Below are 26,938 nucleotides of genomic sequence, written 5' to 3'. Positions count from 1 at the left end.
TCAGTGCTCCACCAGACCCAACCCATTATCCAAAATTCGGCGGACAACCCGATGTGCTTGACGTAGCCCTTTGCAAAGACGTATCCTTTACCGTCCATCCTTATGTCATTTCAGATTTAGATTCCGATCACGATCCAGTCATTTTTCACGTCTCCCACCGCAGCCTCGCTCATTCTGCCCCCATCTTCAAGCAAATAAAAACTGACTGGGACATATTTAAACAAGAACTAAACACCATGCTCGATCTACGAAATAGGCCTGGCACCATTGCGGACATTGATCAAGCAGTCTCTCACATCACGCTAGCACTTCGTACAGCAGAGGCAGCGAGCTCCACTACCATACTCTCTCCAACGCAAACCAGTCAATGTGATAGTTTTAATTTACAACTTTATCTTCATCTGAAGCGTTGGGCTAGACGTAGATGGCAGCACACACTACATCCCGCGTATAAGACTCTGTGGAACAAACTTTGTAAGAAGCTCAAGATGCTCACCACGCGACAGAATCAACAATACTGGGAAGACACTTTTCGAAATGTCACATTGAATGACCGTAAAATTTGGACGTACTCCAAATCATTCCAACGTGCCACGAATGCTTCCAAAGCTAGAGTCATACAAGGACCTCAAGGACTGACTCAAGATCCTCAGTCGCAAGCGGACATTTTCGCTGACTCTCTGGAAGAACAGTTTCAGCCCAATAGAGCACGCCTCGATCCCTATCTGAAACAGCACATCCGAACCACATTATATAGCATAAGTACACAAAACCCAACACATGACATCACCTTAGTAACACCCCGGGAAATAGAACGACATATAAAATGTCTGCCGGCAAAGACAGCATCTGGGCCTGATGGGATTCGATCTGAGATTCTTAAACATCCAACTAGAAAACTACTGGTCTTTTTAACTTACTTATTTAACGCCATCTTTCAATTATGCTACTATCCCAAGACCTGGAAGGAAGCTCGTGTCATCACAATCCCCAAGCCTGGCAAGAATCCACTGCTCCCGGAAAATTACAGGCCGATAAGTCTTCTATCGCACTTGAGCAAACTCTTCGAACGGGTATTTCTCTGGAGGCTGAAACATCACGTAGATAACAGAGACCTTCTACCATCTCATCAGTTTGGTTTTCGTGCACAACATAGCACTACAACGCAACTCGTACGAGTAGTGGATCATTTAACAACAGCTTTCAACAGGAAACAACACACCCTTGGAGTATACCTGGATGTGTCAAAAGCCTTTGATAAAGTATGGTTAGCAGGACTATTATATAAACTATACACCCAAGGTTTTCCAGATCGTCTTATACATTTACTACGTTCATACCTGACTGACAGAAAATTTCATGTATCTGTTGACGGTGTCAAATCCACGCCCCGATCTATCAAAGCAGGTGTTCCACAGGGCGCTGTACTTTCACCGCTTTTATATAATCTGTACACGGCAGACCTTTCGACCTTACCACATTGCTTTTCTGCAACGTATGCTGACGATACTGCCTTTTTTACGACCAGCAGCTCACTTGCACAGTGTTACATCTACATGCAACGTCAACTCAATGGCTTTCAGGAATGGGCAAGGCGTTGGAGAATTAAAATCAATGCAGACAAAAGCTGTGCTGTCATCCACAGTCGACGACGAATCCGGGTCCATCGAAATTTAACGTATGAGAACGCACACATTCCTCACGCCACATACGCTAAATATCTGGGTGTGACATTAGATCATGGGTTAACGTTCGCCTCACACATCAAAGACATAAAGCAACGAGCATTACGCAAAATATCAGCATTGTACCCCATCTTTCGTTGCAGTTCACTTTCTCATGAGGTCCGCGTGCACATATTGAAGATGATAGTCCTATCTACACTTTCTTATGCATGCCCTGCCTGGCAACATGCTGCTAATAGTCATCTTCAAACACTTGAAAGTGTGCAAACAAGAGCCGGTCGAATCATCACTGGTCACGATAGATATACACGCAACAGCCAAGTTCTGGAAGATTTAGAGCTGCCTCCTGTTAAAGAAGTTCTACGGCATCTCCACTATAAGTTCTGGCATACTTTGCCAAGGCACATAAATCCAGCTATAGCTACCATAGGAACCAAATGCTCTCTACGGAACGTGCACCGCACGCCACGCCTTTAATATCTTTCCTTAGATCGTAATGACTTCAACATCAGCTACTCTGCGACAGTTGCAGATGTAGTCTCACAGACATAACAAATCAATAGTATTACCCAACAAGCCACCTGCACATCTGTATATATTCTTTCTGCCATCTTACTCATGGAGTCAGGGGCTTCGGCCCGATACTCTTCACAAAAATTCAACATTACCGTGACCGTGACCGTGACCGTGTTCGTACTGCGTTGTTTTAGTTTGATGTCACCGGAATACCAGTTTAATTTAATTTTTAAAGAAGCATGACTGGGTAATTTATGCCCTTGCTTCAACGTTTCTATCCTTTGTCAGTAGTGATGCTAATTTATCCTATTTTTGAGTACATTTAGCCTATCTGGAGATGTTTTTAGCTATACGAAATGCTAATAGCCTTAAATATAGCTTTGTTTTATGAAACCCTTTTATGCCATTTTTGGCTTTTTTATTGGCCGTTAATTAACTCTAAAGAATGCTTTTTCTTCGAAAATAAAGTGCAATTTTTAAAAATTATCCTATTTGTTATTAAATATTATATATTAATTGATTTCTGTATACAGAGGGTGTTTTATTACACAAGAAGCATTTCGATCCATCTTAAAACACAAACTCGTTTTCGAACAACTTCTACGTGAAGAACAAGTATGTGCCTTTGCGCTCAATGAAACATTTCTTACACCCAGTTCACCATTCAAAATTCCTGGATGCCCCATTTGCAGAAGATCCATACTCAAGCCACTAAACGACTAGCTTTACTGAAAAGCTTAGTAGGTACCTCATGGGGCCTCCATACACAAACTGTTCTTACAACATACAAATCGTTTCTCCGACCGGCACTCACTCATGGCCATACTGCATAGATATCTGCCCCACCACAACTGTATCAACGATTGGAAATCATTGAACGCCACGCTTTTCGCATTCGCCTTCCGTCCCCTACCGCACTACTCTACGAGAGAATTACTTTTCCTACCATTCTTCAACATCTCGAACAAACCCGCTCCAAATATATCACCAAAGGCATTCAATCAGGTAATTCCCTTATTCTTGACACCATTCATATAGACATCCTGCTAGACACACCCTCTCAATATCTTGATACCCCTCTTCAACATCTTCTCACAATGTACTCCAATACCCTTGACGACAACGATCCTACTAAACAAGATTTTGCCATCTACCGCCCTGACCATTTATCACGGCACATCTATTCATCTTTGCACTAGTACTCATCATTGTAATTCCAGCGGCTCATCTGTGCTCATTAGTTCTGAGTTGCCACAGAACAGAAGATAACCCTGCATTTGTCTCTACTAATCATCTTCCCTGTGTTTGTCTTGTCCAATTGCACTGCATTCATCTATCATCTCATTATACCGTGGATGAATTCCTAGCTTCAATTTCTTGCCGCTAATAGATACCTAAATGATGCCTTCCATATTTGAAGAGTACGATATGTGAAATGGATGTCCTGAATAATTAAATAAAGAAAGAAATAAAGAATATGAAAACCCAACTACATGAATCAATGCAAACCCCAAAATAAAATGCACTGAAAATAAATAAATAAATAAAAATAAAATAAAAAAAAAAAGAAATCACTTAGCCCTCACCTTCTCTCACCTATCCCTTAGCTTTCCCTTCATGCCCATCCCAAAGAAAGGGTGTACCCCTTGACCGGTTTAACCTTGTAAAAAAAAAATCCTTCGTACTGCGTTGTTTTACTTTGATGTCACCGGAATACCAGTTTAATTTAATTTTTAAAGAAGCATGACTGGGTAATTTATGCCCTTGCTTCAACGTTTCTATCCTTTGTCAGTAGTGATGCTAATTTATCCTATTTTTGAGTACATTTAGCCTATCTGGAGATGTTTTTAGCTATACGAAATGCTAATAGCCTTAAATATAGCTTTGTTTTATGAAACCCTTTTATGCCATTTTTGGCTTTTTTATTGGCCGTTAATTAACTCTAAAGAATGCTTTTTTTTCGAAAATAAAGTGCAATTTTTAAAAATTATCCTATTTGTTATTAAATATTATATATTAATTGATTTCTGTATACAGAGGGTGTTTTATTACACAAGAAGCATTTGTTTTTCATTCTTCTCTCCCCATACACAGAGTTACCACAATTAACAATACTTTTCGATTCAGAAAGAATTTTAGCCTCTCCTGTAACGGCCACATTTGCTACCTTTTAATTATTTTAATTTAGCCATTTCATTGCAAGAATGAAAATTTTCTAATACAAATTAAGTAAACTGTTCGGTTCTTCAAGCCACAGAGATTGTTTTTTGTTTATTAAGGGAAACAAATAGAATATCTAATTAGCTTGAAAACTCTCTATAAAGTCATGATGATTCATGTGGGTGTACGGAGAAGAAAGAAGTGTTTGTAAGGAATATGACCTGCCGAAAGTAGTAGTACTGAAAATTGATTGGGACAATGGCAGTCTAGACAAACACAACCAATACCAATCCAACGATGGTGCATCCAATTCCAGCGCCTTGGCTAGGTGCGGTCATCGATGATGACTTATTTCAATTCAACTGATAATATGACTGTTGACTTTCACAAATGAGATGAGTTGTTGATGGATTTTATTGTAATTTAAGTCATGTATGTTGCTTTGTTAGTCTTCACCGAATAAAATTCAACATTTCAAATTTTACTATAATTGAGTTATAATCCTACACCAAAAGAGGGTTAACATCTACAATGTGAGTTATAGGTTAGCAGTTCAAAATTTACCCATTTTTTGCTTCAAAAGACATTTCTGAAGGCCATCTAGCCTATTTTCTTCAGAGGTTGTTGGCAACACTGATTTTCAAATATCGGAGTGTATTGTACATGCAGTAACGTTTAAAATGGAAATCTTGGAAATCATCATTATAACTATTTTGTCGATAATCCCAAACTTTGCGGTTCGTTGACGCAACCTGTTAGCACTAATGTAGTCGTTTTGCTGTGCACAAAAGCACACTTCAGTCAAGTTCGAAGTAGTTATCTTCTATATCTAAATGTCATTACTGATTTTGACATTAAAGTAATAAGTTTGGAGGAGCTTCTGCTCCACCAAAATGTTTTCTGAAGGATAATATTAAACATGTTTTACATTATTTTACTTCAAGTATAAGTGTACGCAATTTAATTCGCTTCGGTCTAGTTTATCCTGCGCTTTTGGCGTCGAGTAATAAATTTTTTGATGGGGGCTTTCCGCCCCAAGAACCAATCTTACGCAGAAAATTAAAGAAAGAAATTACATAGTCCAAGTTCCATGTTTATTCCATTCGTTTATTCCATGTTTTGAATCTAACTGTCAAATGTTTGCAAAAATTGGCTTGGATCGCTAAGTTGATGTTCCTTATAAGATCATTAGGTATGCATAAGCGTCCTCTGAGGTCGAGTATTCAAGCGTTCAGGCACGTAGCCAGGATTTCGTAATGGGGGAAGGGGTCCTGACACGTAATATTGTGGTTATCATACCAGGGGCTCCATCAATCTAAACTATTTTACTGGAAACATAAATATTGTATTTTAAAATATTTTGTTCGTTTGCTAGGACAATAAAATAAGAATACGTTAGTAAGTATTTTAATAAACTATGAAGAAAACTCGAGTGAAAGAATATAAAAAAAGTCTCCTTTCTTATCCTTCTTCTTCTTTATATGATCTTCTGAGGTCATTCGAACTCAGTTCTTCTTGCCTTCTTTTCCTTACCTTCGTTTAATGCCATCAAGGATAGCAACGAGATCTTTTTCGTCAGAAAAGATATCCTATAAAATGGATTAGTGTTGCCGTGAAATTGAAATTTTCTTCTAAGAAGTCTAACTTGAATCTATGTTGCCAGGTTCATATTATTTGTGGTTGTGGACATTTCTTATGTTTTACCTGAGAGTCTATCTGATAGAACCGGTTTATCGATCGTCATTTGTAGTCCATAGGATTAGCATGGAGCCAGAAGGAATTCGGAATGCTACGGAATCCATTTTTAACTTTATCCCTCCCTTTTCCCAGGTTTCCTTGACATAAAGCTCCTTATGAGAAAGAGTAACCAAAATTTTGTTGTAGCTTTTTATTTTTAAAGCGGATTTTTCTTCTTGTTGTTTCTTTTTGTTTCGTCCTTCCTTACTTTTGTCATTTCTGGTTTCGTCCTTCGCTACGTGCTTAATTAAGGGTCTTCACTACAGCGAAATTAATCTACCGCTAATTTTAGTTTTTCTATAATATTTTCAAAACAAATAAAAGTATTCGAAAAGCAAAAACGTAGTGAACTAGACAATAAGATTTTGCATGTGATACCGTTATCACAACTCATCTATTTGCTTTCGATGTGGAACTGTAGATAGATTCAGCATTTTTTGCGGGTTCTGTAAATAGCGGCGTACCAAAAGCAGATAGGTGATTTATGGTAAAGGTATCACATGCAAAACCGTCTGGATCTGGACCTATTAGTAACGATAGAATATAGGAAATACGTAATTTGGAAACTAATTTCTGATATGCTTGTTTTAAATAGCAGTAAAATATTTAACTTAATCGCTGATGTTCCAGGTGACTTCGTTGAAATTTCCGTGTCAACACACTTTTCTTCTAAAACTGTTAGTAATCCTGCGGACATACTTGAAGCACTGGTATGCTTAATAAACTTCTTTAAAGCTGCTACTTGTTTTTCTTCGTCGTGGATTTTATGCTGTTTTCTTTCTTTCTTTTTTCTTTTTCTTTTCTTTTCTTTTCTTTCTTTTTTTTTTTTTTTGGTTATAAGATCCCGAATGTTTTCTTTTTCCACTGACATTTTAAAAATTAAACCCTGGTTTAGCAATATTCTGTAACGGAACAACATCACATCACACATCCGGTATATTTGAATAGCGTGGGCTTACTGGCCCTTTCGTAGTGTTGGTGGTTCTGGTTCATCAACTGATAAGATTACTAAGTTTTAGTTTATTGGGATTTAGGATTTAGATTTCTGATCTTTCGGCATCTATGTCCATTTAGCTCGTCACGTTTGAGGGATGACGTCCCTCGCCGAGCAGCCAACCGGGAAAAGGGAAGGAAGCGGCCTGGAACCCATATGTTATACATTTGCCTGGTGTGAACGAGGAAAACCCAGGATACTCTCATTCAGCATTGCTGGCCTGAAAGAGCTTGTTCACTTTTTCGACCGAGTGTCCCCACCAGGACACGAACCCTGAACCATTCACACCGAAGGGGAGAGACTTTTAGTTAATTGGTCATTGTTATTAGAAAGAACGAAAACAACATGTGCTGGCAGGAGGAAAGATTCAAAGGTAGTCGCTGAATGTAATGCCGCTTCTAACCTCCTGCTATGTTGCAGAGTGGTATATCCGATTTCACAAGTACTGTCGAAATGAATGATTTGGCAAGAACTGTACATAACGAAATAATAACCTCTCTTAGACACTACTTTCAACAAAGACCGGCAGTTTGATGCGGCGATGTCGTTTCTAAGAAATCAGAAGTAAGTGTTGTGTATACTGCTCCCCCTCCACTACCACTTTAAAAGAGCACACACGGGAAAGAAAGTATTTGACAGTTGACACATTTTCATTTGCCAATAACTCGATAACAAGAGAATTTATTTAGATTTTTTGTTGTTATCCTTAGAATAGTTATAACTTGATAACTTGCCAAAATCTGTGCTCTAATAGGTTAATTTGTTGTTCAGATGTTAGGAAAAGAAATTTTGTCAACTGAAGAATACTTTCTTTCGTGACTGCACCATATATAAAATTCAATTACATTCATTGCCTGGGAAAAGTTCACAAAGAATATGGCAGGCTATAAACAATACCAGCCCCCTTCACTCTTTCTTCTACATGTCATGTCTCCATTTGTCAATTCACCCCCCTCCCTAGTACTATGAAACTCTTTTTCCATTATGGAATGGGAAAAATGATGTAATTGACGCTACTTTACAAGAATATAAAACGAAAACATGTCAGTAGAAAACATGTTATAAAATTATATACTTTTTGAGGCTCGTTATGGCGCCCCTCAGACTGTAGCGCCCAGACAGTTGCCCCGGCCCTTAGTCCGCCCCTGAGGGGCTATTAGAAACTAAATCATCTACATCCAGTTCTGCGTATGTACGAGGGCCAGTCAAAGTTGTTGTTGTTTTGGCATTTGTGACGCAATCAGAATGAATCTTGTACACTACATTCCTTAGGTTCCCTAATTATGAATATGGCTATTGTGAACAGTCCATAACAGTTATAAATACACCACATTGACTTGATCCCTAGTCTTCCGTTGCAAGCGCTGCTATCGGTTGAAGGAATTCCACTCACTTTCTCTCGCTTAGCAACAGCTGAACCCTTATTGGCTCAACGCGTGGGTGTGTGAGGGTGTGAGCTTTAGTTCGCATTTTTGCCACGGCTCAAGACATTTTGGCAGCACAATAGTTTAAGAGTAGTGTATCTAAACAGAAGGGTATGTGGTGATCAGTTGGTTCATTGTCGCAGTTCGAACAACGCGCCAACAACAATTTTTTGTACAAATTGGATAAATCTGCTTCAGATATCTATTTTAATAGTTTTTTAAGTTAGTTTACGGTGACAATGGTTTAAGGGAAACGGCATCGGTACCGGTTTCCTCCTTGAGGAAGACATCACAACCAACGAGATGGCTGAACTTCGGAAGATACCAAAAGAGACCCTTAGTCGGTGTTTTCAGGAATCGCAGGGGCGGTGAAGCAAGTGTCTGTGACTTACGAAGCAGTGCCATGCCTGGAAAATCAGCGCCCGGGGCGAGAGTATACGACCGCGCCCCCATACATATATTCCAAGTATTTTTCTCCTTTCTTTTGCCCCTTTTTCTCTCCATTTTTTCGCCCCCTTACTTCGGCGCCCGGGGCCCCCTCACCGCACGGCCCTGTTACGAAAGTGCCTACTTTGAAAGCGATTAAGTAACTGTGTGCTTATATTTTGGTAATAGAGAGCTAGAAAAAAGTCCGGGAAAGTCTTTGACTTTTTCTCCTATAATACATATGAGTTTCTTCTGCTCAGTGGTAGAGCGTTCACGTTTGATGCATGTATCCCTTGGTTCAATCCCAGCTCGCTCGAAGTGAGTTTTGTGGTGGACAAAAACTGTGTGCGTGGGTTTTTCTGGGCGTTCTCCCGTATTCTCCCACTTTATTCATTCCGCCATTTTCCTTCATTTCTTATCATCACCGTCTCCTTTAACCTACCTGAGATAAGATTTCATTTCATTTCACGAGTCTTCTCCTCGTAAACCTCATGTGTAATTCTTTAACTGTGTCATTACTGTGAGTCATAAATGAAAACAAAAAGGAAATGAAATCTTTGAGTTTTACGTCCCACGGTTATGACGGTTAGGCTAAAGGAGACGGTGATGGTGAGTAATGAATGAAATGGTGGAATGAAGAAAGTGGGAGGAAACGGGAGAACCCACGAGCACGGTGTTTGTCCACCACAAAGTCCACACGGCGCGAGCTGGGATCAAACCAGGGACTCCAAGCACCACTGAGCCACTGCCCTCTCCTTATAAATGAAAAGTAACAAGCATTATAATGGGAGAAAATTATAGCAGATGTATTATGAATGAAGTAAAGCTAGGATTGAGTAGTATTCGAATGAGTTTTGAATTGACATTTAATACACTTTTCTCTTTCATCCATTTTATTTTATGGACGTATTACAATCTGGAGTGATTATTTTAATAAAATCTAGTTTAAATAGAACATACCCGGCCCCAAAATAACAATTTGAAGCCAATGTTTAACCAGTTTCACTATTAGATCAAAATGGTTTTTCTTGTAAATTTTATATTTTTGTAATGCTTTCGTTCCATACATGCAAAGAGTAAGAGAAATTACAATATAAGTATTTTTTTTTTTTACATATAGTAGTGACAATCATGTGTGTCATATAAGGCACATTGGAACTGTACCAATAAAAGGTGAGAAACGATGTTCTGGTAATAGTCTGTCCTCCTTGCCTCCCCTTACGTACGCCTATGTATATTACGCACTTAATACATCTATGCAATACAACAATATCCGATACCTAAAACACGGTCACATGTTCTTAAATCCCAAGTAAAGAGATTGAAAACATGAGATATCTCTAGATTATAGATAATCATCTTTTATTACGATTGATGTCATAGTGTCGCATACGATACACGATAAAACAAAAGGTCTCCCTTCTTTCCCACACAATAGAAGAGCAAACTAATCAGCCCCTTATGTATCCCCAGGGCTTCAACTAGGGATACGCACGAGACAAGATTTGTGGCTGTCTCGTCTCGAAAATGTGCTGTAAAAGTGATGTCTTGACTTGAAAAATGTATATTTTTCTATTGGAAGAGCCGTGTTTTGACTCGAATTTTGTCAAGAAGTCCTGTCTCGACTCGTCTCGTGCGCATCCCTAGCTTCAATAAGTAAATCAATAGGCATTAATAAAAAATAACACGTTAAAGAGCGAGAAGTAGAATAGTTACGTTTCTGCAATATTTTCTTCCCTTCAAAAACACTACCTAGGACCAACGGAAGGCGTTTCTCAATTGTCAATCTTCCATCAAATGCAGTGAATACTCGAGCGACAAGGAAGAGAAGCAAACTATGTGTGTCGTATATGTCATGTTGTCGCTCTATCAAGACAAATAGTGTTAATTTTGTGTGTCATATACGACACTTGGCGTCCGAAGAGGTTAAGCCTTAAATATTTAGGAATAATTTTTCGTAATTTTTATAATTTTATTGTCTTGTCTTTATTTGTCTTTAATATTGGGAACTTGACTGCGTTGTATAAAATCCATTCTCACAAATTTAGCCATTACTGTGTAGTTTCCAGAAAAATAGGACCAGTGTTTTTTTCAGAAAAAAAAATGTTCCGGGGAGAGGGGTCTCACTTAGCATTCAGTGGGCACATATTGTTTTCATACGGTATTATTCTATTTATTATTATATTGTAGACGTAGCTAGCCTGAGAATACGTAGATAAAGGAATTCACATACTATAAATTGTCTACGTTTATTTTTAAGGACCAATCGAATCGTTCGGCGTAAAGTGTTCGTAGTTAGATGGAAATTTCCATAATCTAGAAAAAATTTGTAGTTAGCAAAAAAGAAAGAAGGGAATTTTTCGATAAAACGTAAAAATCCAGGGAAATTCTCACCTTGAGACTAACTGAAAAACAATGAAATGAAATCTTAAGTTTTACGTCCCACGGTTAATGCGGTTAGGCTAAAGGAGACGGTGATTATGAGAAATGAATGAAATTGTGGAATGAATAAATTGGGAGGAAACTGGAGAACCCCGAGAAAACCCACGAGCACAGTGTTTGTCCACCACAAAGTCCACACGGCGTGAGCTGGGATTTATATTCGTCAATCGGGCTGAGATTGACTGATTGACGAATATAAATGCTTAAATAGACTATTTCTTTGTTTTCCAGAAAGAAACCAATACAATGGCAAAAAAAATGAAATGAAATCTTTAAGTTTTACGTCCTACGGTTATGCCGGTTAGGCTAAAGGAGACGGTGATTATGAGAAATGAATGAAATGGTGGAATGAAGAAAGTGGGAGGAAACGGGAGAACCCCGAGAAAACCCATGCACACGATGTTTGTCCACCACAAAGTTCACTTGGCGGCAGCAGGGTTTGAACCCGGAACCCCATGCACCAGAGGTGAACGCTCTACCACTGAGCCACCGCGGCCCCACAATGGCAATAGTGTGTGTGTGTGTGTTTAAAGTATCATAATTTGCACCCATTATTATTTGGGGGTATTTTGTGTATTTTTTGTAAAAAAAGAAAATGAAAAAGTACATACAGTAGAACCGAAAGGGAAATAAATAAAACAAATGAGGTTGGCATTTCATTTAATATTGATAAAATTATTTTGTCACGTAACTTCTGTCATAGGAATTGAACACACAGCAAAATAGGGAAAATTTGGAAAGAAAAGGGGAAAATTTCGGGTCAACCGAAAGAAATGTTTTTAAGGAAACACTGTACAGCCCGCAGCAAAAAACTTGCAACATGAGCATGTAAGTTTATTATAAAATGACGAAGTCTTTTGCTCCAAAATAAGTGTGGAGTGAAGGACGCCAAGGTTTCTCCTGGCGTGATTCGTGCCACTTAGACGTTATGTTGATTCTCTGGGCTGTTAGGCGTAGTTTCACAATAAACTTACATGCTCATGTTGCAGGTTTTTTGCTGCGGACTGTACAACCGCTAGTTGTCTATAGAGATAAGCGCAAGTTTTGTTTCTGCGATAAAAACACTGCTTTTTTTCAAAGAAAATGCAAAACACATGTTCCCTTATTTATCCTACGTCTCATATATCTATTTGCAATTTCGTTCGCTTCGGATTATTTGTTTATGTCTAACTGGCGTCGATTTTCTAAATTTTGGGTGGGGCTTTTACCCCGAAGATCCAGTTTTCTGCAGAAACTAAAGAAGAACAACAGACCAGATTCACTTACTTTAATTAGTATCTCAATGCAGGTTCGTTACAATCCCACATATACTTTAGGACTTTTGAACAACCTTCATTAACTATTTTGATATTTCGTGGTAATATGTTTGGAGGTGCCTCTGCTCTACCCAAAGGTTTTTTGACGGAAAATTTGAAACATGTATTCCCTTTATCTTATTACTAGCAGCGTTCACCCCGCTTCGCTGGGGTCACCCCGGAACGCAATAAACTTTGTTACTTAGATAATTTTTACTTTTTCGCTTTCAAGTGATATGATAAAAACCATAGAAGATTGGAGTAAATGTTAACATTATATCGCCTGTCATTTATGTTAACCCGCCGAGTGACACGGTCATGTGGGTTGCATATAAATACGTTTATTTTTAGCTATGATGAACTAACAAAGGATTTGTACGTTATGGACACTTGAATGGTCAATTATCTCAAGACACTGGTAATTGAAAATTAAAGTGATATGATAAAAACCATCTAGGGTCCAAATCTTAATAACCCCCCAAAAATGAAAGAAATTGGTTCAGCCGTATTAGCGTGATGAGCTAACAAAGGATTTGTACGTTCTCTTTTATATATATAGATTATTATTATTATTATTATTATTATTATTATTATTATTATTAAGTATTCAGCTTTTGGCGGGTACTGCGACGAATAAGGGTGTTTCTTTTTTTCTTAATTTTCAGTTTGGACCTGGAAATGTTCCTTCTATGTCTCTCATTTTCCGCTTCCTCTTTTAACTCCCAATATTCTCTTCTATTCTTCAAATCATCAATCAGTTGTGTTCTTCTTCTTCCTATTCCTCGCTTTCCTTCCATCTTTCCTTCTATTGTGGTATGAAGAAGACAATTTCTTCGCAAGATCTGTCTAATCCAATTGGCGTTTCTACGAAGGATGGTGTCTAAAAGTGTCCTCTTCTCTCCTATTCGTTTTAAAACGTCTTCGTTTGTTACTCTTTCTGTCCATTTTATCTTCTTCATCTTCCTTCAACACCACATTTCGAAGCCCTCTAAATATTTATTCTCTAACTTCCGTAGTGTCTAAGTCTTATAACCATGAAGTCTTCCTTTTTTACTTATCTGTATGCAACTTCATTTGCTTGCGCTTTTCACTTCGAGCAACAAGTTTTTCGATAGGGGCTTTCGGCCTAAAGAACCTTTTTTTTTTTTTTTTTTGCAGATAAAAAGTATTCGTTTATTTCGTAGTAGCTACCTGCCAAATTTTTGCAAAGTCGGCTGGAACCACTGAGTTAATGTTTCTTATAAGATCATTAGGCTGTCCTAAGCGTTCTCTGAGATCGAAACAAAAAATAAAATGAAATTTTTGAGTTTTACGTCCAACGGTTATGCCGGTTAGGCTAAAGGAGACGGTGATGAATAATGAATGAAATAGTGGAATGAAGAAAGTGGGAGGAAAGGGGAGAACCCCGAGAAAACCCACGCACACGGTGTTTGTCCACCACAAAGTTCACATGGCGGGGGCTGGGATCGAACCCAGGACCCCTAGCACCAGAGGTGAACGCTCTACCACTGAGCCACCGCGGCCCCTTTCTGAGATCGAGTATTTATGTGTTTATACAGGGTGTTTCAAAACAACACTGATAACGTTTGGAAGGCACCAAAATAAAACAAAAAGAATAGATCAACCTCGGTGCAGAAATCCGTCATTTCGGAGTTACAGGCTGCCGAAATTAACTTTAAAGGACCATAGCTCCAATACTATGGGACCTACCGTAGTCAAGTCAAGACTTCACTTAGAAACTAGTATGTGTCCTATTCAAATATCTGTTTCAGAATCTTGTGGTACTTCCGCTACAATTTTTATATTGGGAGTTTGGCTACGGACATATAATTTGAAGTACTCACCAACTACCTCTATAGAAATTTTTGCGTGAGTACAGCAGGATTCTGATTTTTTTTTTTTTTTTGGATAGCTCACATACTAGTTCCTAAGTGAAGTCTTGACCCGACTACGGTAGGTTCCATTGTTTTCGAGTTATGGAACTTTGAAGTTCATTTTTTCCTGTTTTCGGAAGCCTATAACTCCGAAAGGAAGCATTTGTGCACCCAAGTTGGACTATACTTTTTGTCTTATCTTGTCCCAAACGTTGTCGGTGTTCTTTTGAAACACACTGTATAAAAATATACTGAATATTCGGTGAGAAAACATATTCTTCAACGTATAGACGGCCAACTACAAATACTACGTAAAAATGGGTATAATGAAAGTGTTCGAATACAATGTGTCAAATTACATGGGCTTTTATTTATTAACAATAATAATCATCATGTCATTTTTAACAGTCATTCATATTGTAACAAACTAGTTTTCTTTTTTTTAAGTTGAATTATGACATCTACCAATAACAGTTGGTCGTTAGTCCAAGTTTGATTGCGTCAATTTTTTCATGACATCAACGTTTTTAGGCTATTCATGTTGCTCCATCTTACATGCATATAGTTGACGAGCTGGGATCCCACACGAAACACAAAGATCAACAGTAATATGCTGGAAGATGAACTCCACTGAACTACAAGAGAAAATAAATAAATAAATAAATAAATAAATAAACCGTGCCATTAGTTATTGATTTAATGGGATAAACGTAGTGTAGTGGTTAGAATATTGGATTCATGTCCGTGTGGTCCCGGGTCGATTCCTGGCCGGTGCTTCCAGAATTTTCGGCGTCCATCCAGCGTTCAAAATTGTGAAATAAGTTTTATTATTTGTGATCTTACATACAAATATAAGGGGTGATCAACTGAAACCCATTCGTTCCATGTATTATTGGTTTAGTGTGTAGGGGGATATTGTTTGTTTAATAGTGTGTAATGGCTAAAGTTCCTGTGTGTTGGGTGTAGGAATGTTGTTGATACGTGTTTCCGTTTTGCAGGTATAACAAGTGAAAGATGGCGTTCAAGATCCTCAATCCGTCATCCAGTTTCTGAGTGCCCAAGGTTGTCAACTAGCTGAAGTGTTCCGGCGTGTAAAAGACGTGTATGGTGATGCATGCGTCTCCATACTCGTAACAACAGTGGTGGACTGGGCCAGAATGTTTCAGAAGGGGCATGAACAAACCACTGATTATCCCCGTCTTGGTCAAGCCCATATTGTTACCACAGAAGACACGCGTGAAAAGATAAAGGTGGCTATAGCTGCAGATAGACACATTAGTATTCAATCCATAGTGAACGGGTTAAACATGACTTATGGTACTGCGCAGAAAGTTGTGAAAGATCTGGGGTATCATAAAGTGTGCGGGCAGTGGATCTCCAGGGTGTTGACGGAAGATCGAAAGTTGGAGCGTATGAGTTGCACCATTGAACATTTGTCACGTTACAATATGGAAAGTAACGACTTCTTGCAGCGCATTGTTGCTGAGGATGAAACTTGGTGCCATCATTTTGAACTGAGTTCAAAGTCTTCCAGTACGGGAAACACCCCTCATCTCCACGTCCCAAAAAGTTCAAGACACAACCGTCTGCGGGGAAACTTATGGTGTCTGTGTTCTTTGATTGCCCTGGACCATTATTGCTCGACTTCAAGGAACCAGAACACTCCATCAACGCCGCATGCTACTGTCAGACCTTGACACAGTTACGGAGAGCTATCAAAAACAAATGGCCTGGTTTATTGACCGCTGGAGTCATTATGTTGCATGAAAACGCGCGTCCACACGTTGCAAACCAAGTGCGGGATTTGTTTCAACGATTCAAGTGGGAAATGCTCCGACACCCGCCCTATAACCCCGACCTTTCACCTTATGACTCTCACATTTTTGTCCAGTAAAGAAGGCATTGAAATGTCAGAGATTTCAGTCTGACGCTGAGATTCAGGACGCTGTGCGTGATTGGTTTGGTAGTCAGCCGTCCAAATTTTACATGGATGGCATTTGTTAAGTTAGTGACACAGCAGTATGAGTGTCTCAACGCTCATGGTGACTTCTTCTGAACAATATTTTTACTGCACGCTAACCATACTTTCAGTCTAGAGTGTTTTAACATAGACAAGGGCGTCGATTCCTCTGTAACTTTGGGGGGAGGGCATTCAGATGTGTGTTCGGTTGCAGATAAAGGTCTAAGAAGGCATATGTGAAAATTTTAAGACAAATTGAATTCAAATTATGACAAATATTGTATATTCATAAAAAAAATACATATAACTACCTAGGTATAAATATAACAATAAAAATACATATTCATAAAAGTGCATAGGGGTCCACACGAGCATTGGGGCAGCGGGCCTGCCCGGCCCCCCAGGATCGGCACCCTTAAACATAGAACAAGTTCTATTTATCGTTAATTATACTTTGCGTTGCTTTTTTGCTCAGGACGGCGACTGCATTACATAAACATCGGCAAGTGCAATGGTGCAGTTGGCCGGAAGCTCAGTTTGGGTCTGTGATAGAGGTCTGCACAGACCGGAATTTTTAGCCCGGGCCCGTCCCGCCCAGTGATCATACATACAAGGCATAATGTGAGACCCGACCCGAATCCGAAATAAGTTTTAGCATTTACGCCTGAGCCCGGTCTGAGCTCGTGTGATAATTAAATGAGCCCGAAATAAGCCTGAATTGCAAACACTTAATAATTAACACAAAGTTGTATTTTTATTTACAGCAATTAGAGGTTTTATTTTGCAGTCCAATAAATATCATTGTACAGTATATTTACAAAGTTAGGCCCGAAAAGGCCCGAGAATTAAGGAATATGGTTATATATTTAAAAGTTTACGGCCCGAGCCCGACCCGGTCGCTAATTGATATATGCTTTGTAGGACCGAGTTCGGACCGTGAACCGGGTCGGTCTTAGATCCTATCCCGTGCAAACCTCTATTCTTCGAGTAATATCACTAAAAGTACATTTCATTTAGCATTCCTGTTTTCCTTAATCTAATAACATTTTAAAAGAATATATTTCCTTGGAACTAGAGCTGCAATGCATTAATAATAATAATAATAATAATAATAATAATAATAATAATAATAATAATAATAATAATAATAATAATAATAATAGTCTATAATTGGGTTAAAGTTCAATGAAAATATCATATTTTCTTCTCACAGTTAACGGAGAGAGATGCCCGGGCCTTATATGTAACGGTACAAGTAAACGTCGATAAGGCCCGTCGACCACAATATCAAATTCTTTTATTATTACAATGTTGCCCTGGTTTTGTATCCATACTCACTAATTGAAAAACCTGCAGTGACAAAATCAACATACCTTCTTCGCACGGCTGCTAAGCATAGACTACTAAACAAAACCCGCCTTATGCAGAGTCGTTTCGACGTATGATTAGATTCATACTAAAACACTTACTACTGCAGGAGACTTATGTTAGTCGAACTCTTTAGTATGGCTCTAATCGCGCTTCAAAACGATTCTGCATAAGGCCCAACATGTCTGGTGCGTTGTTCCGATTACACAACGAGTTGAACTACATGCCTACATTGTTGTCGGGTCACCATGTGATGTTGTACTGTACACAAGCGTTGCTGACAGTTATTTTGCGATAGCCTTGGTATAATTTATTCGGAACGGTATTTTGTCAGTGGCGGATTTAACCCTGGGACCCCCAGTTTTTTGAGTGGTAGAAATAATCTAAGTATTGTTTATATATGTTTGGAGGTTTATAGTAAACTCATACATAGCCTACCTATCGTAGTGTGCGTCCTGTCTAGCCCTCCCAGTTTTTATTCTTTAGATCCGCCACTGTATTTTGTATGTGTTGTGAGTTTCTTTCGATCTCGATTTTTTTAAACTTTTTTTTCTCTTTCAAAAACATTGGTTTATCAATATAAGACTAGAGTTTATATAATACAGAAAATGGGAGGAAGCCATTTCTAACAATCCCCAAATCACAAGCACAATTATTAAATTTAGAAATTTTGGTCAAAGTAGGAGGCGTTACGCCAGATTGTGCTATGCATAAGTGTCCGAAGTTTTGGCTATGTTACCTCTCCGTTCGTTCGTCCTTCCGTTTATATGTAGACAGGTATCAGAGTAAGAAAAGTGAAAAATATCGAAAAGCTGTTTTTTGTAATCGATTCAGTGTTCCAAGAAAAGGTTCCATGTCCTCCGTTAACCCTACATTGAAATTGAAGTAGTAGAAATGAACTTTTACCGGTTTCAACATTGATCGTCATATAAGAAAACCGGTAATAGAAAGCGACAAGCGTTTTGGAATCGATTCAGCATCTCCAGGGAACATTCCAGAAGCACCTGTAACGCTATACCAAAATCACAAGCAGTCGATATTTACTACTACTTCCGGTTTTAATACTGATTTATTTCACCGAAAAATGTATTCTAGAATCGATTCCGCGCCCCAAGAATACCTTCGATCTCCTCTGTTAACCCCCTGTTCATACCGGAAGTGGTAGAAATGAATGGTTTTCGGTTTCAACGTTGTTCGCCATACAACAAAGACGGTAGTAGATAGTGACAAACGATTTCTTGAAATCGATTCAGTCTTAGAACATACAATTTCCACTCGTATCGCTCTGCCAAAACCGGAAATGATTAAAATTTGTCAGTACCTTGTAGCTAGAACAAAAACGGTAAGAGATATCGACAAGCTGTTTTTTTTTCTTTTAATCGATTGAGCGTCCCCAAAATAGGTACCATCTCTAACATTAATCCTCTGTTGAAACCAGAAGGGCCGGTTCGTCCATATAGACAACCTAGGCGGCTGCCTAGGCCGGAAACATTTAGGGGCGGAGTGGCAGGAATTTTTTTTAACGTGCGTTTTTTCAACATTAGCCAAAACGTACGTGCGCCAGCGCAATACACGTTTAGGAAGAGAAAGTTAAAAACAAGTGGGATCACCCAAGATCAATTACTACTCATGTATATGGAGCGGTGCAATATCTATCTGGCCTTAGTACGTTTCTGTGTTCCCACTGTTCATTCTACGAATAAAGAAGATCTGCATTATCTAAATATCCAGAATCCGAATACTCGCAGATATATCACTGATCTTAAGTTTCTACATAAGGTAGTCAACCGAAACTTAAGGTCTGAAGCCCTACTTCAAGGATTATCCCTTCACATTCCTAGCACCAAATACCCATGTCTTCCAACTTTTCCGCCCTAGAATATCGACTATTCAAAGGTCCTTTCACAGAGCACCGAATTTATATAATCAGATAACAACTGACGTGGACATTTTTTAAGCTACTCAGCTTTTGACAGAATAATTACACAAATTCAAAATAATTAAAAATGAATTAAGAAACTTCATTTTTGCTTTGTCTTAACAATCTTTTGTCTTATATTTACAGGGGACATCGACATGGTTTACATTACAATAAAATTTTAATTACCTATTGCCGTGTAGCTAGTTGTATTAGTAAAATTTCATTCCAAATGCCACAACAGTCAAAAATAATTGGCTTATGAATTACTTATTAATATCATAGAGAGATGCATTGGGAGTAAGTTTTATTTTAATTAATACTTAAACAAATGGAAACAATATGATGATGTGGTGAAAATGTCAGGGGTGACAAGGCTTCACTTTGATTTGGGTTTGGGCGAGAAGGAGATTATGGGGGGCGCAGACATGTTTTTCGCCTAGGGTAGGAAATATACTAGAGCTGCCCCTGGAAACCAGAAGGGGTTTAAATTATCAATTTTCGGTTTTAACACAAACGGCACTTATAGCGACATTTTTTTTTTTTTTTTTTTTTTTTTTTTTTGCAATCGACTCAGCATCTTAAGAAAATATTCCATCCTTTCCTGTATCTCCTTACTAAGACCGGAAACAGTAAAAACTTACTACTCAATAGGCTTCATCTCTCACTATCTCTCTATTGTAACCAGAAGTTGTAGATATAAAAATCTTTCATTTTTACGCCCCACGTTTATGCCAGCTAGGCTAAATAAAGGAGGCGGTGATGATGAGAAATACATAAGTGGGAGGAAACGGGAGAGTATCGAGAAAACCCACGCACACAGTGTTTGTCCACCACAAAGTTTACTTGGCGCGAGCTGGGATCGAACCAGGGACCACAAGCACCTGAGGTGAACGCTCTACCACTGAGCCACCCCAGCCCCAAGTTATAGATATGTTTCAGTATTAAAGTCACATAGTTTCAAAGTCCTCCGTAGATTCACAGTTGTGAAATAAAACTCACTTGTTTCAGAAATATGACTGTTCACCATATATAACTGTATTTCAAATCCTTTAGGAATCCCCTATGCTAATTTCTATTTTGCCCCTGAATGAGGTTGTAAACATGTAGCTGACTGAATTTCTTGTACAGAGTCACTAAAATGCATGTGTTGTTCCGAGTGCTATGTAATAAACCATAACCCTATATGCTATAAATTTAGCATTCCTGGAATCGAAGTCCCGTAATCATGGAGTCCTGGAATCGAATCCTTCCCGTTATAAATTTGACACCACGGAAACAAGCAGAACCCAGTAGTCTCATGAACTTTGCTATCCACAACACAGGTGAGTATTGAACCAAATCCTTAACATTATAATCATTAGGTGAAAATTAAGGGGTTGAGGTCATCAATAAATTATACACTCTGTAATTTGTCAATATTATCAAACTTACCTTCAGAACTGAGACGATTGCTATAATGGTAAGTGCACCCAATAAAAATGCCATAAAATAAGGACAAAGTTTGAAACAAGCAATGGGCTTCCTTCTTTTTAGAACGGTTGTTACAAGTTTGGTCTTCTTTTCATCAAAAGGTGCATACCGTGGTCTGTAACAGAAAAAGAAAACGCTTTTAACTTTAAATTAAGCATAATGTAATATTTTGTATGGTTGTGTTTACAAACAACCATGTGCTTTGATTTACAAACATCAACCATGTGCGTTTCACTACGGATTAATGTAGCTGCAGACGACACGAACAACAATAACACCACTAGTCATATGATAACAAAGGAACGATAGCGCCACCGCATCACTTGGGACACTTAACCAAGAAGATTTTAATAACAAGCATTAATCTGCGACTGGTTACCCATCTTTTTAACTTGCTTTGGAGCTTTAGGAGATTCTTAACCTAAAGCCTTTAGTTTGCTTAAAATTTAAGGCTTTTTTAAAATGTAACTTCCTTAGAGCTTTGTTGGGACTCTTAATTTCAGTTGGAGCTCTGTAAGTCTTATCTTCTTATTTTTCTTGGGTAAAACGTTGGAGATCTCACATTCACTTTATCTAGTTTGCTTTGGAGGTCTCTGGAGATCTTTTCTTCGGGTGCTTGAGCCTTGGGTCATTTTATTTTACCTAGTATAGAGAATTTATAAAAAAAACCGGTACTGGGAAAACAGTGACACCACTCACCTGGATCATCTACATAACCAAGAAGATTTCAATGCCAAGCGTCAGTGTGAGACAGATCACCCCTCATTTAGCTTGCGTCGGAGCTCTAGGGGATACCTAACCCAAAGCCTCTAGTTTGCTCAAAATTTTAGGCTTTCTCTCTTCCCACTCAACTTGCTCAGAACTTTGTTGGGACTCGTAACCTCAGTTACTAAGCTTGCTTCGGAGTTCTGTGACTCCTAACCTCCTCTCCAGTTGAGTAAAACATTGGAGAACCTAAATCCACTCCACCTAGTTTGCTTCAGAGCTCTGTAGAGATCCTTCCGTTGGTTGCTCGGGCATTGAGACACATCTCTTTACCCAGTATAGATACTGTAATTTATATTATAGCAATATATACTGTAGTGTGAAAAAACAATTTCATAGTGTAATTTGTTCTACCTATGCTCTACCTACCTATTCCAGCACAAGCAAAACTTTATAATAAGCAATACAAGATTATATAAATTTTATTCTATATTTTCTTAAATTAAAAAAAAATCTGATTAAAGTAAACACTTATTATTAATAAATTCATTAACAGTTTCGGCAACATGTCACTGCCTTCTTCAGTCACATTATGAAGGTACGAGCAAGCCAAGGTTGCAGGCTTATATTTTTCAGAAAATGAAAGGATATTCTTGTTAACAACCAATAAAATTATTCCTTTCATTTTTTAGTTACAAATGTTTTATTAGATACATACCACCAGATACATTTTTTTATTAGATACATACCGCCAGTTATAAATATTTTCATTAGGTACATACTTCCAGTTACAAATTTTAAATTAGAACCAGACCTTCACTTTCTAGTTAAGTTTAAACCCAAGTGATCAAACAAATCGACATAACCTTTTTTTGTGGTTGAATTGGACTTTCGTTCGTAAAACAACTTTGGGACACAAGCAAAGCCGGATGTAGGGCCTTGTTACCTGTAGGTTAGGGTCGATTTGCCGCCCCTATAAGAGAATTTCCACTCTTTCCGGAAATTTTTGAATATGTGTTACTTGAAAACGGAGCTTTTATGCCATTTTATACTCTTAAAAGTATGTCTCAAAACCTAATATTTTACGAGAAAGTCAAATTTTCAAAGATAAACACTTAAATTCAATTATAGTAAAGCGATTTTCAATAGGCAGTTGAAGGTAATGAAGCAGATGACAAAACAGTCACCTGATTTATTACTTTTATTTAAATAACATAAAGGTCGTAAATCAGAGAATTATTATATCGTCTTTTCTGTAACTCTCAGCTGTCTATAGAAAATTTCTCTAGCATAAGTAGTCTTACATGTAAATACAAGAATGAAATAGAATAGAGGAAAATAAAATCATCTCCACACAATTTATATTTATTTTTCTAAATGAAAATAAATTTAAATAAACATTATATTATCCCAAATTATAGTGCTGGCTGTAACTTGCCCAGCTGTGATTGGCGGTCTCTTTCTCTTCCGTAATTAGTGACCTCTTCTCAAAAAGAAATGGAATTTTGTACTCTTATTATTTTTTGTTTCATTTTAATTTGCTCCACAATATGATACACTGGTTGCATAAAAATAAACACAAGATTGTTGTTGTTGTTAAAACGTTTGTTGTTAAAGAAACACAAAGAATTTACTGAAAATTGGTAACATTAAGCATCTTATTTTTAATAGCATTAATGCTACAAAGAATTAACTGAAAATTGGTTTATCAAGATCCAGTGGTAGATCTAGAAGATAAAAACTGGGGGGTCCAGCCAGAACTCACACTCTGAAAGGTATATCATGAGTTTACTATAGACTTTCAAAAATAAACAAATAATAGCTTAAGTTGTCACTAAAAAAAAAAAAAAAAAAAAAAAAAAACCTGGGGGCCTAGGACTCCGGGCTGGATCCGCCATTAAGACCTAACATTTTCTTGTTTAACCATTTAATTAGCAAGCATTGATAGCATTACCATTAAAATATTTAGTTTGCTTTTATTGTTGGACCATGTCTTCTTGATCATAATTTCGTAATTTTAAAAGTATTTATGTACTTTGGTTACAAAATACAGGGTGTTTATTTCAAAGCAATATTGCCATAAAAAGGTCTTACGTGTAGCTACTGAGTAGCACTGAGAGGTATTATGGTAAAATATCATAAGAATTCTCTCAGTAATTAGCAGCAGTTTCGTTGAAATATTTTCCTACAGAGCAAGAAACCACAAAGAAAAAAGAAAAAAGAACTTTTGCAGAACGTAGGAGATAAAGCTTCTACAATATTAAATTTGACTGTCCCCTGTTGACGAAGATTAGAAGTATCTAAAGAAGCGACCCGAAAATCGTGTATATGAATATTGTATGAAAGCAATAATGCCAACTAAACGATCACTGGAGTTATAATTCGTGCGGATAACGCAATAGAATGCGATGTTGCTTGAGAGCAACAATGGCAAATAAACGGTTAATAATTTCAAGTAAGCGTAGTGAAAGTAATAATTGTGAGTCCAGAAGTTAAATCTATAACTCGCAGATAAAGTCTACCGCCTGCTTCAAGTACCTTTTCTGCGGAATATTTCAACAGCAAATTCATTTATTATGTCTTCGTAAGAAAATTGTGGTCTGTTTTGACTTAATACACATATATCCCGAGCGACTTCAATATATCCTTAGAAAGTCTTGATCTCACATAGCTTTTAACTCTTCTGAAGCAGGAAGAACTGTTTCCCTGCTATAGTTTTGTGGCAGATACGCACAAACTTATTCTAAGTACGATGTCCAAATTCGGATAAACATTTCGCAAGGTATGAAACCTTAGGAAATTCGGAAATTCACTACAGCCGATTTCTCCGATGGATGTTCTATTCCTACCATGCAGTGTTTTTGAAAGTTATACACTCTTCAACGAAATCAGAATCCAAATTGCTTTTGTAGACGAGCTTAAGACTTGTAGCATTCTTCATTAAGGTCTAATCAGTGTTTGCTTCGTTGCCAAAGAAATTTGTCAGAAAGCACGGTTCCTACTGAATTGCAGAAATCTATTTTGCCTAACTTCCCCCTGACCTTTGGCAGGAAATTCCCTGACTTTCATGACAGGTGTCCGATGACGTTAACATATAAATAAGAAATAAATAACGGTGAATATTTAGATATGAGAACATTTATTTTATAGAGACAAATAACAATCAATTGTTCATACATACATTCCACTTATCACCCATAAAAATCTGAGCAACGTTCCATACTGTGATCATTAATGGTTGACTAAGCTGAAATTGGTGTACAACTAATGTTAGAAAAAATATATTTTATAAATTTCCCTGACTTTCTCTGATTTCCAGTCTTTTCCCCTGAGTTTTCCTGACTTCCCTGACCAGTAGGAACCCTTCTTGAAACTCGTTATAAGCATATTTTCTTTTCTTGAATTCACTAATGTATAAATATATATATATATATATATATATATATATATATATATATATATATATATATATATATATATATATATATATATATATATATATATGTTAAATTAAATAGCATTTATTCTGAGATCGTCTCTTCCGGTAACATTTACCTCTTCACTTCTGTTTGCATCTTCATCATGCCGAACTTCTTTTAGGCAGCCTTTTATTGTTTTTTTCGTACATAATATTTTTATTAAATCCATTGCCAATGTTTCAAAGAATTCAAAGTTCTTTCTCTGTTCATTGAAAAATTCTTTAAGTCAGTCATACAGATCTCGTACCAACAAGACATCTGAAGAAATATATAATCTGTGTAGTTTTTCGATATTTTTGGTTGTTTCCTTTGTTAAGACAGTTTCATTATTGACTCTCAGGAGTAAACAAAAAAAAAAAAAAACTCAACAATGAAAAAAAGTAAACTAATTACAAAATGCACAAATTATCCTCTGATTATTTATTCAATTTATCTTCAGACAAACTTCCGTGTATTAAACCACTTGAATTTGATTGAATTATTTTGAATATTATCTCTCCCTATAAAATACATTGAAAAGATGGGGAATTATTCTCTGATTGATTATTCAATTTGTCTTTGAATAAAGATTGAATACTGACCTCTTGAATGTGATTGAATTATTTTGAATATTATCTCTCCATACAAAATACATTGCGAAGATAGGATTTAGGATTTGGGATTTAGATTTCTGGGGTTTTGGCATCTATGGCTATTTACCCCGTCACGTTTGAAGGATGACGTCCCTCGGAGAGCACACTACCCGGGGATTAAGAAGGAAGAAAGGAGCGAGGAAGGAAGTGATCTGAGACCTATAAGTTAGGTACCACCCCGGCATCTGGTTGGTGTGAATGAGGAAAATCCGGGAAATCTCATTCAGGGTGGCTGGCTTGAAAAAGCGTTTTACACTTTTCGCCCGAGTACCCCCACCGGGAAACAAACCCGGGACCACCTGCACTGAAGGCGAGAGCGTTAGCGACTACGCTACGCGGGCCAGACATTGGAAAGATAGGGCATTATTCTCTGATTATTTATTCATCTTATCTCTGGATGAAGTTTGAATATTGATTTATTGAATTTGATTGAATTATTTTGAATATTATCTGTCCCTACAGAATACATTGAAAAGATATAGAAAATGAAATTTTATCTATTGGGTTTCCTTGCACTCACCTTAAGTCAATTCAACTGAAATTTGTAGCACAAGTTAATATGTATGTACATTTCAAAGAATCACAAAACATAACTACTTACTTTGAAAGACGTTCTCCTAATTTTTTGAAATCTCTAATGTAAACGGCCTTCTGATGGGTGAAGGTATCGAAAGTATATTTCCCATGATAACTGCCCATTCCACTATGTCCTACTCCTCCAAACGGTACTTCATGAACTAAAACAAACAACAATTGGTTATTACATATGTATGAGGTAGTATATATGTTTGTGTATATAGTCTGGCAAAGAAGTTGCAGGATTGAATTATTTGCAATTGAAGAAAGCGGT

The 26,938-nt window shown here is 37.5% G+C and overlaps 1 protein-coding gene across 5 annotated transcripts in view; it reads right to left on the bottom strand.

Moving 5' to 3' along the window:
• Nucleotides 1-14,918: 14,918 nt before the first annotated feature.
• The window catches only part of LOC145672898 (aldehyde dehydrogenase, dimeric NADP-preferring-like), a 448,381-nt gene continuing 436,361 nt past the window's right edge, over nt 14,919-26,938 (bottom strand). For 4 of the 5 annotated variants that reach the window (XM_081742094.1, XM_081742097.1, XM_081742098.1 and 1 more), the window contains 3 exons: nt 26,690-26,825; nt 21,234-21,387; nt 14,919-15,188 (listed from right to left, as the gene is read on the bottom strand). In XM_081742094.1, the coding sequence (XP_081598220.1) occupies nt 15,153-15,188; nt 21,234-21,387; nt 26,690-26,825 (326 nt within the window). In that variant the 3' untranslated portion in view covers nt 14,919-15,152. The remainder of the gene's footprint in view (nt 15,189-21,233; nt 21,388-26,689; nt 26,826-26,938) is intronic. The other variant, XR_014128699.1, reaches the window with a different exon arrangement.

This window comes from Thermobia domestica, chromosome 16 (genome assembly GCF_964235325.1).
Source record: "Thermobia domestica chromosome 16, izTheDome1.hap1.1, whole genome shotgun sequence".
In the NCBI taxonomy this organism is placed as follows: domain Eukaryota; kingdom Metazoa; phylum Arthropoda; class Insecta; order Zygentoma; family Lepismatidae; genus Thermobia; species Thermobia domestica.
This window is presented reverse-complemented; position numbering and strand designations above follow the sequence as displayed.